General features: G+C 42.2%; 1 protein-coding gene across 2 annotated transcripts; it reads right to left on the bottom strand.

Annotated features, from left to right (window-relative positions):
• Positions 1 to 2,525: 2,525 nt before the first annotated feature.
• On the bottom strand, positions 2,526 to 9,641 carry LOC130372660 (uncharacterized). Of its 2 annotated transcripts, none has more exons than XM_056578786.1 (7): positions 9,534 to 9,641; positions 5,957 to 6,064; positions 5,764 to 5,820; positions 4,849 to 5,007; positions 4,207 to 4,366; positions 3,359 to 3,447; positions 2,526 to 2,722 (listed from the first exon to the last, which is right to left on the bottom strand). In XM_056578786.1, exons 1-7 carry the CDS (start codon positions 9,543 to 9,545, stop codon positions 2,552 to 2,554), a joined length of 756 nt encoding a protein of 251 aa, XP_056434761.1. In that variant the 5' UTR covers positions 9,546 to 9,641; the 3' UTR covers positions 2,526 to 2,551. The 2 variants fall into 2 exon arrangements, with proteins under 2 accessions (XP_056434761.1, XP_056434760.1); XM_056578785.1 differs by lacking the exon at positions 9,534 to 9,641 and adding an exon at positions 7,300 to 7,749.
• Between the last annotated feature and the right edge of the window lie 1,719 nt (positions 9,642 to 11,360).

Raw genomic sequence — 11,360 nt, 5'->3', positions numbered from 1 at the left:
GTGTTTACTTCCGATAGGAGAGAGCCTCAATGCATCCATGTACGACATCCATACACGTCCATATGCATCCACGACTCGGGCAAAATATAAACATCCCAGTTGATCCAGATTATGGCATTTGAATACATTTATATATATACATATGGTGACCTTGGGTGTCTTGAAAGGCGCCTCTAAATTAAATGTATTATTATTATTATATATATATATGAAAACGCTTCGTAGTTAAAAAAAATCAAATATTGTTCAATAATTGTAATAAATGAAATACTTTTAGGATGTGTGTATAATAATGCCAATCATGAATATGTCTACGCACAAACTATGCGAGGAGCTCAGCAGAAAATATTATACTTTAATTGAGTTGAAAAAAAACAGCATATAATTTCTATGAACATGTACAGATGCACAATCTCACAAAATAACAACGAAAGATGTCTTTCTAAACAGCAGTTATTTACATGTATGGTTCACATGTTGTTACATGATCACATCTTTAATGAATGGATTAAATGTTTTTTCAATGATTCATCACTTTTTTTTGGTTAATTCTCCAAAACTTCAATCAACTGTTTCGGAATTTCCAACTGTTGAAAAAAAAAAAAAAAAAAAAAGCTTTTTTAAAAAAAATAATTAAACTCCCATTTCCCCTTCCTTTGTGGATGATTCTCTGAGCGCTATGCGGTCTGGCAGCCTGTTGGGGCTGTTGATTCATCGGGGTCTTGTGGACATCAGTCCAGTGGACAATTGGCATTTCCTCCAGCCTACGGGCTCTTCTTTTGTGGGGGAGAACAAGCCTCCCTTATGCCCCTCTCCACTGAGGTCATCCATCCATCCATTTCTCTCTCTCTGTCCGTCGCTCTGTTCTGCTCTGAGGTTGTTATCTCGCACTCGCACACTGTCTATCTTATCTCTCTTCTCTTCTCTCTCTCTGATCTGCGGTCTTCATCACTTGCTCTCTCTCTCTCTCTCTCTCTCTCTCTCTCTCTCTCTCTCTCTCTCTCTCTCTCTCTCTCTCTCTCTCTCTCTCTCTCTCTCTCTCTCTCTCTCTCTCTCTCTCTCTCTCTCTCTCTCTCTCTCTCTCCTGCTCTCATTATCATTCACTTGCACTATCTTTCTCTCTCACTCAGACTTTCTCACATGCACACTCTCTCGCTATCTCTCACACATGTACTCTCTCTCTCGGTGTGCCGGTGACACATAGATGAGTGGCAGCAGCAGCACCCAGCCGACTCATGCTCTCATGACTTGAATGTGATTGAGTCTGTGACTGAGGAATAACAGCTCAACGAAGGTAGAGAGACACCCGCACATCATACATACTCTCTCTCTGTCTCTCTTTCCTTCTCTGTCCCTCTCTCCCTCTCCTTCTTCTTCTCTGTATCTCTCTCTGTCTCTCTCACTCTCCTTCTCTGTCTCTCCCTCACTCTCTCTGCAGCAACAACTTGAGAATACAATGACAGAATTGAGAGAAAGAGAGAGAGAGAGAGTGAGCGAGAGAGGCTTGAGCCAGTGGCGATCTGCCATCTGGTCTGGTCTTTTGATGAGGAAAAGTGGGCCAGTACTGGAATTTGCCCAGTGTGTTGTTTGAGTGGAGCGGGTTCACAGATCATGATAATGTCAGAGTTAAACACAAGCCCATGACTCTGAGAACTCTTTTAAACAATCTTCCGCAACGTTGTGGTTTGCTGTACCTTTGGCTTTTTATTTGAATCGCATTAGTGTCCGGGCTGTGCGGCTCAACTCTCCCAGTCACTAGCTTTGGTCCCTCTGGTCCAGTCTGCATGAATGCCGGGTGTAAGAGGACCCAAACCCCTACCAGCCCGTAAATGACATGCATTGTGGTTCACTGTTATTCACTGTCATTAATCCAAAATAGTCAAAAAACGTTTTTGATGATTGTGAAAGTAAAAAGTAAATAGTAACGGAGATTTAAAGTGTTGTAATTGGGATTTATACCCTGTGCAATGAACTGAAACTCCACACCTTTTGCTACAGAAGAGGGTGAAGCTGTTTCAATTTGGATTAATATGTCAAGCCCCCAGATTTTATTTTATATTAGCGTTCACGAGAGGGGACCTATAGTTTACAAGGCGATAGGACCAAAATTAACCCCGCTGTCATTCACTGGTTTTTCATCCTGCTGTTGAGGACAACCCTTTCTCCCCGGGCCAACATTCAGCTCAATCCCTGTGCTGTACACAACCACTGACAGAACGACAGAAGAACTAACTGGTGTTTAAATACTACTTATACTCAACTACTAAAATATCCCTCTGTACAGGTTGGGGGGGGGGTGAAAACACATTTGTGTCCAGTTAAAAAATGAGGAAAAGTCCTTCAAAAAAATAGTTCCTTCAGCCGTTGCGATTCGTGTGTTTTCCCTGCTGCACCCCGGGTCCCAAGGGAGTGAAACACAGAGCGCTTTTTGTCCAGCAGTGCTGTTCAGAACAACAGACCAATCAGGCGTGTCTGACTAATTTTATCGAGTTTTTTCTTTTCTTCTTTCACCCCCCCCCCCCCCCCCCCCCCCATTGTCGTTGGGTCCCCTTCACCCCAGTTCTTGTGGTCTGGGAACCAGTTCTGTGGCGGACGTGGAATCGTCCGTTCTGTACAGCGGGACGGAGATGCACACGCTGGGAACCGCGTTGGCCGGCGACGACAACGAATCGTCTCGCCGCTCCACGTCGCACTCGCGCAACCGCCGCCTCCGGGAGTGGGCCTGGAGATAAAGAACCGAAATAGAATGCTAAATGACCTGTATTCATGCAGCGCTTTTTCAACCAGTGGCCAATCAAAGCCCTTTTACAATATTGCCTAACATTCACCCATTCATGCACACATTCACACACCGACGGCGGTTTCAACCATGCAAGGCGACAGCCAGCTCATCGGGAGAGCTTAGAGTTGCCTTGCTCAGGGACACCTCGACACTCTGGGGATTGAACTAGAAACCTTCTGGTTACCAGCAGCCAGCCCGCTCTACCTCATGAGCCACAACAGAAGGAGTCATGTACGCACGCTTTCTGTGCATCTTTGGAGTCCTATCAATGCACCTTTGATTATTTTATAAACAGGGGCGTGTATTTGTATGTACAGCCCTATGCACATTATTTTCACTCATATTTTTACTCATCTACTCAAAACGATAGATATTATTATATATTGCATGTTTTGAACGCAAGGCATACATTGGTCCTAGTTCAATGCCAAATAGGGCCACTGGAGAGTCTGAAGAAGAGTCTATTTTCGTCTTAAAAAATATGACGAACAGAAATAACGAAAAAGTGCAACGCGAATGCCCCCTAACAGGAAAAATTAACAGATGACACGACATGGTGTTTATTTATGTACTCACTAGCCACAGCAGCAGGAGCAGACATGCTGTGAGGGGGACCAGGATGAGCAGCACAGGACTTCTGCTCAGCCAGGCTTGCACGCGCCCATCTAGAGAGGCACATGAGGATTAGATTCAGGTGGAGCAAACATCCCCCTAAAGCCAGGAGGTACACTGCTTGTGTTTCAGAGCTTAAGGGGTCGAATCGCTCTAATCAAAAGACTTACTTTGACCAAGTGTGCGGTGTGTAATTGTACGTGTGTGTAAGAGGCGAACCATTTGAGGCGAATGATTGAGGTAGCGGTTGACAATATAGCGGTCTCAGAGTCATGATAATATAAATAGTAGGGGTGGTGCTTGATTTTACGATAGAAATAGGCACATCATCAGAGTTAAAAACTCAATGGTGTTTCCTAGACAACATGAGATCGACATGATCTCACCAAACCAAATGAAATCAATGCATCTCAGGATGCTGACTGAAAGCAAGGTGTTCAATGTTAGTTGGGTTTATCTATAATATTTTGTCAATCTTGCAGATGCCTTCGTCCAAAGCAACGTACAGTGAACTCAGATACAGGTCATCAGTGAGGGTAGGGGTTGGGCGCCATCTTTGTTGTATAAGGAGGAATGGGGTAAGCTAGCGATTGTTAGTGTTATGCACTTGGTTCTATGAACATCCTTACTGTACCGACAGCGATATATTGTTTCTCTTTCTTCGGACAAATGTACTTGTTGAAAGTCGCTTTGGTTAAAACCATATGTTCAATGTAAATGATGGCTAAAGGTAGATTTGGGGCATGGTAGACCAAATCGAACCCAACACTTCTCAGTCGGTACTCGATCACATGCGCCGTGCGTGCGCTTACCTGGGGTTTCCTGGTGGGGCACGCAGGGGGGGGGCTTACAGGGAAAGCCCCCCACCCCTTGGGCCGCAGCATGCAGTATCTCCTTGATGTAGTCGAAGTAGAGACCGGACAGCAGGTTCCTCTCGCGGTAGTGACACTGGAAGACCTGCATCGCCGATTCCTGAGCGCACCAACACAGGGACAGATTGAACGGGGTGGAATGGATGTTGGTCGCCATCTTACTGGGATCACTGGGCCATATTTGTTATACAGTTAACACTGTATGTAGTTCATGTGTAGTTCGACTGCATGCGTTGTACGACATACGATAAGAACACACCAAAGATAAGCATATATGGGCATACGACAAAAGGAAATTTAAACTATTTGCACAATGCGTGCATTGGTCGATGTAAGAAATGTACATGAACATGTATTGGGAATCAACACTGCATATTATAAAGACAAATATGATACATCGAAGGCTATTATAAAAACATGACACGGGATCACGAGGCTACAACGGATGCAAATCCGCCAAATCAAATTTTGTATTATATGTTTCGTATTCTTGTGTCTAATTTGTGGAAACGGTGAACGACACAAAGATGTACAAAAACGAGCGCACAGAGTGCAACCAAATCATCATCACGCCCGTCTCACCAGCTCCTCGTGGTCGAACGTGAAGCGCAGGCTCTTCAGCATGGCGATGAAGACGATGATGTTCTCCTTGTTGGAGGACAGGGCGCCAAACATGGTGGCCAGTTTACAGAGACTCTGCTCCAGAGGGTAGATGTTCAGCACCACCCAGCACACACCGCTCTGAGGAACCACAGCCATTTAGAGGAACGCCTTACAGTAAGGCTACAGTCATCAAACACTAATAAGCACAAGTTAATGCAGTAATAAGCATTAGTATATGATACACTTGAACCTCCTAAGATGCCGCAATTTGATTGGTTCGCTACCTCGGGATATTTAGCAATATCAAATGATTGAGATCTCAAACTCTGGATATTGCGTGACGGTCGTCTCATCACGCTAATAAAAACAAATAAACTGCTAATAAAAACAAATTAATCCCGGCAAAAAATGTTATCCTGTTTATTTTTGGAGTGTTCACGTGTAGTATATACTAAAACAATTATTCACCGTAAGGCTCCGTGAAAAGTTGGGGATAGCTATTCCCCACTATACATTTCGCCTTCTTTAAATAATTGTTAATTATTGTATGGCGTTATCATTAGAGTTAGTGTTATGGACAGATTTTAGGTTTAGAGTTAACCCAATTAAATAAGGTATAGATGAATAGCCCCATTAGTGCTAGTATTCTGAACAACATTAGTAAATGGTGATGATAGACATTATTAGTTAAGGATAATTAACCGTTAGTGAATGTTTACAACTGCATTAACTAATATAAATCAATGGTTAATTAATGTACCCCTGATTGTAAGGTGTTGCCCAATTTAAATACTTTTTGTTCGGCTACTCTTTTACTCAACACACCATCATGTTTCATTGGGTAAAAGTTGCGTTTCAAATCATATTTATTGGATTTTTGCTGGGTTTACCTACCACTTCCTTTGGGATGTAGTGCACGGGAATCTCATAGTCAACGGGAATGTTCTGTTGCTGTGGTGGGAAAAATCAAGAGAGAGAGAGGTGGGTTTTACTCAAGTCATGCAGCTTATGTGGAGGATCTCCGACGGCGATGAGACATGCTTAACTCTTAATTTTAGTCAGGAGCAAGGTGTGATGTGAAACTGACCAATAGCAGCAGCTTGTTCACATCGTCTGTGATGGGCGTTCCAAACTTTCCCGAGCAGTGGTGAAGACTTGTGAGCAGAAAGAAGAGGAGACAAGGAGTCTTGCAGATCTGGTAAGAGAGGAGACATAGGAGGCAATTAGGATTACAGATGGGACAGGAGATATAGGAGACAAGGAGCCTCAGAGATGTGCTAGGGAGAAGAAATAGGAGACAATGATGCCCTGTTTTAGTTGCGTGTAATTAGGTAGGAAGGTATTCAAATGTGTTATAAGAGATGGGGAAAGGGCATCCACCAATATTATGTTTAGATCCATTTCTATGTATATCGATAGATATATAGATTGATTTCTTGATCTAGATCGATCGATATCTATAGATATAGGCCTACATGAGATTTACCAGATATTTGAGCACAAAAACACAGAAATCCTTTTATTCATGGCCAGTTGGACAAAATATCCCTGCATTACATCCCAACAAAATATATCAAAACAGATCGGTCACAACAGTTGGGTAATACTCAACCACATATAAAGTTCACTACCGCCCCAACTCCCAAACCAAAACATTTGTACAAACTATGGCGCGAGATAGATAAAGAGATAGATATATAGATCCTTTTCACAGAGGTGTCACCATAAGACAAACACTTCCGAAACGAATAGTGGTTCTGCTACTCTAATGTACCAGTGAACCGAGTGAAATTTTATTTTTATGCATTTTCAAGCAATTTCCTCTCGTACACCATGACCAGTGTTAATGTCAGCTGAAAGTGGACTCGTTTGAAGATTCTTGGCAGGACGATCGTTTTGATTTGGAAAAAAGGGATCTGTAATGCATGAATGCGACTTTAGGAATGGTTTAAATCGGTATAACTTGTTTTGGCATTGCTGGATGATCGAAATGGAATCTCTATTCAAAATCTTGGTTGTGACGGTGTAGCACAAGGTGGACATCACACGTTTAAGATACAACAGAGCTCTTTTTTTTGTAACTGCTTGTTGCAAAAAGGTATGATCGATACACCGGGGTCTCAACACTGTGCAGTTTAACAATTAATGACATAGGACTTAAGTCACTCGAAGGCATCTTCCTTGTTTGGGGAGAAAACTGGAAGTTACGTCAAGCCGTCATGTTATCCAAACAGGAGAATGACGCTCTTTGTTTATTTGTCATACCATTCGAAGAAAAGCAACCAAAATGTACTGATATTTACAAAGACATTGAAAAGGCCAGCAAAGTTTCTGGTTAGTTAAAATGACTTACACCGTCTATCTTCACACCATCCATCTTCACAGGTAATTAGATTAGATTGTCGGGAAAATAGACTATTAAAGTATTACCAGGGATGAAGCTTTAGTTGGTGAGATTTTAAGCCCCAAAGTCTTCTTTCTGTTCACCGTGTCTGTCATCTTCTATCTCCATCCCCCGCAACGTTCCTCCGTGAGGTCTCTCTACCCTTGAGGTGTACGCTGTTTGGTGTCCCACATGTGACAGCTCAGGGATGCTGATTTCCTCTCAGACAAGTGACTCCCGTCCCATTCATCAAGTTAATTGATTTTCCGGTGTTGCTAAAAATAATAAATCTCTCGACCGATCTGCGGTGGTTTTCATTGAAGTGTTCAAGGAACTTTGTGGCATCAAAGATTGTGCGACCGTGCGGACATACCGTCATTAAAACGTCATATACACGTCATTAACAAAAAATGTAAACATTGAGGGCTTTGTCATACTCAAGCCAACGACAAATACCAACGACATCAGTGCCATCAATAAATATCCATGATAGGATATATTTCTGTACTTTGAAATCAGGGGCATTTCCAGCTTCACAGTTTTGAAAAACATTTCCAAGTAATGCTTGCGTAGACGATATATAATGTTATAAACATTGTTTCTCACAATTGTTATCTTTACATCCCGACATACATTAATAAAACAAATAAAAGGGTATCCGGTTCTTTTGCAGTCATTTTATAAGCCCGTCAAATCATTTAATTCTCCCAGAATGAAAGGATTGGATGGCCCACCTGTCCGTCTACCTTATGACCCGCCTGCCTGTGCACTCATTGCGCATGACCAGAGTTTTCCACAAGGCTTGGCAGAGCTATTGCTAAAGAAAGGGAGCTAATTGTGTGTTTTGGGGGGCGTGGTTTTGGAGCGAGGCCTGAAGGGCGGGGTGGGATTTTTTCGGTTGGATACTTTCAATATCTAGTGTACTCTGTCTTGTTCCTCCAAAATTGCCGACCCCAGCTTTAGGCTTGTTCGCGGCAATCTTGTCTACATCATGTCTGGTGTTATTAAAGGGGAATAACTAAATATTTAAATTAATGTAAGAAAAAAAACCTTGGAAGGAAATGAACATCTTGAATAACTTCTGACCCAAAGGGGTGCAAGATGTTCCGGTTTTCTATCAGATTGTCAGAAGATCGACACACTGACAGATGTGTCAATAACATGGAATATGGATTTAGAAATTTACCGAGATATTTCTTCTTACTCACAGCATGACATTTTCTCTCATGACTCGTTTTATACCGTGAACCAAGAAACTGAAATAAAAATATTGCTGTCGTGGCTGGCAAATAACCTTGTCTTGATGACTACAGACCCAATTGAGAAATGTGCAAAGCATATTTTTTGATGCTTCAGCAAAAAAAAAGAAATCAATGAGCAATGACCCTTTACAGAGTTTCATAACACCAAGAGATTTCTATTCTAGGAATAGTTATGACCTAAAATGCCCTTTCTACCTCAAAGTATCCATTACTTTTGGTGGTGCGTTTTTGAATTGTAAGCACTTTTTTAATTTTAAAAGCAAGTCAAGCAAGACCAGTTTAATTTGGCTATAATTGGCCATTCTATATCAGTCTAATGCTGCCATGACAGTTTATCCAGTTCATAAATTTACTTTTTTCATCTAATATCAAGTGGCAGAAAACATAAAACAACTCCACAAAAACATATGAGATATACCAGATTTCCGAGTGGAAAATGCGTTATGGAAAATTAAACACACTTGTAATATGTCAAAAAAAGATTGGCTCAACACGTCAGTAATACATAACCAAAACATATAGTGCACTAATGCCCCAACTCTTAAACCATTACCGCTGTGGTGGTGGTTATGGTTAACAACGACAACAACAACAACCATAAACCCACCACAGTCATTTGTACAAAGTATGGTGTGATGCATTTTTGAGCCCTCTTAGCAGCCATCACATTTGGTTCGAAGGATCATGAAAGTATTGAAAGTGTCTTTCAATAAATTAAATGTGATTCCTTCAATGTAGCTGAATTTCATACGTGTAATTAAACTGCTAATTGAAATAGAAGTTCAGAATAGAATGTGATTGAATCCACTTTGCTTCTTCTTACACCATTCAAACAAAAATCATGCTTCACCACGTTGCAAAATACAGGTTTTTCTTCCACAGCCTAATTAGACTTCCACAAACTACTGGCCTCTGTTCACAAACAACAACACACATAACAGTTCAACTACAAGCCGACATCTAGATCCCACCAGCCCAACAAAAAGGTAATAAAGAGAAACAACGAGCGCACTACTTACTTTATCCCTCATATGGAACGAAAATTGAAGGTTTCCACAATCCGAGGCATGAAATTCAGATCAGTGTTCAGATCAGAGAGATATCAGATAGAGCTCCGAGTGTGTGTGGGAGAGGAGAGGAGAGGAGAGGAGAGGAGAGGAGAGTGTGTGTGAGAGAGGGAGATGGTGCGTGTGAGAGATAGAGAGAGAGTGAGAGAGAGTTAGAGAGAGAAAGAGAGCGAGCAGAGTGTGATCAGAGGATGGGAGGCCGGTCTGTTTCCAGTCCAGACGACAGTTGACTGAAGCCTTTTCACGAGGGCCGGGGGGCCGCCTACAGGCTGACTCACTGTGTGACACGACCACGTTGTGTTCGCCGTCACCGCTGGCGTCCGCGGCTACACACGCTTCTCCAGAAGACTCCTACGTGATGCCGAGAAGTCGGCCACGCGTCTCATCCTCTCAGAAGGGCACGGCGCTTTGCACGCACGGGGGGAAACTCGGCCACTGTTCTGACGCCTCCTGTAACTTTTAAAGGATGCAACGTTTTTGTTCTGTAATGTTGAAAATATGTCACAGTGTTGTGTGGTGATATTATGTTAGACTTACACAAACGTGCTTTGTAACATAGCAGTGAAGTTGTAGCGTGACATAGTGGTTGTGACTTTGTAGCGCTGTAAGTGTGTAGTGCAAAGTTGCAAAGGTTTAACTTTGTAACAATGTGCAGTACAAGTGTACACGTAAACATTTGTCGAGTTGTTAGTGTAACGTTGAGTTGTAAAGGTGTAACTTTCTAAAATTGTACCGTGAAAGTCTACCTTTGTGTAACATTAAGTTGTAAAGGGGTAACATTTTAACCGTGCAGACTGCAGCTTTCTCCGGAACTGCTCATCCAAACTAGACACCACTTCCTGGGGTCCACAGCAGTACACGTGCCAGTGAGGGCGGCTGTACGGTTGTCGAGGAAATTGAAGGGGAGACATGCAGAGACAGATACATGCATACATAGAAGAGACATACAGAGACAGAACTATATTCAAGATTTATACATGTGAAACATAGTAGTAAAGTTTAACTTTGTAGCCTTTGAATGCTAAATATTGCAGAGTTGTAAAGGTCTTATACGTAATGTGTAATGTTGTAAAATACACATGCAATCATTAAGGAAAAGTTGTAAATAGACTTCTATTAGACTATCATTGCTATCTTTGCACTGCAATAACACACCACCTAGGTGGCATGGGCTGCTCAAGAGAAGGACGCAGGGGGGTGATGAGGGAAATCCGCTTTATCGTAAATGTTGATCGATAATAATACACGGCCTTGGTTCTCCATGTCGCCATGCAGGCGATCTCTCCCTGAGTGTATGAGGTGATGGCTGGTTTAACCTGTGCACACTGATTACTCAATGTGCAACAGGTGTGCAGGCTCACCCAGCGCTAGAGTCCAATCAGTCTGACTCGGGCCAGGTGAGGCTGCTTAAACCAGTCATCATCCACACACACCCTGTTATTGATGTCAAAGTAATTACGGGGTGAAATTTAGGTTAATTAATATGTAACAGAAATTAATTTACATTTTTGTGTTCCTCATGTATTTCAAAAGCGTGTTGTCTTTCTAAGATTCATATATATCTGTGTTAGGAACCTGATGTATATGTTTTTGTATGTATGTATGCCCCTGCCGTCATTAAATTCCCCTTTCAGTATCACTTCATCCGATAATTTATTGAATTAAGGCTTGATTCAATAAATAGTCAACAAATCGTTTCCTCCAGTTCACGGTAGTGCACATACGACTCATTGGACTCAGCGGGGCTGGAAGCCGTTTGCTTCTAAAAATACCCCGGCA

The sequence above is a fragment of the Gadus chalcogrammus genome, chromosome 19 (genome assembly GCF_026213295.1).
Source record: "Gadus chalcogrammus isolate NIFS_2021 chromosome 19, NIFS_Gcha_1.0, whole genome shotgun sequence".
Classification (NCBI taxonomy): Eukaryota; Metazoa; Chordata; class Actinopteri; order Gadiformes; family Gadidae; genus Gadus; species Gadus chalcogrammus.
The sequence above is the reverse complement of the archived record's forward strand: the minus strand, read 5'-3'. Positions and strand labels throughout refer to the sequence as shown.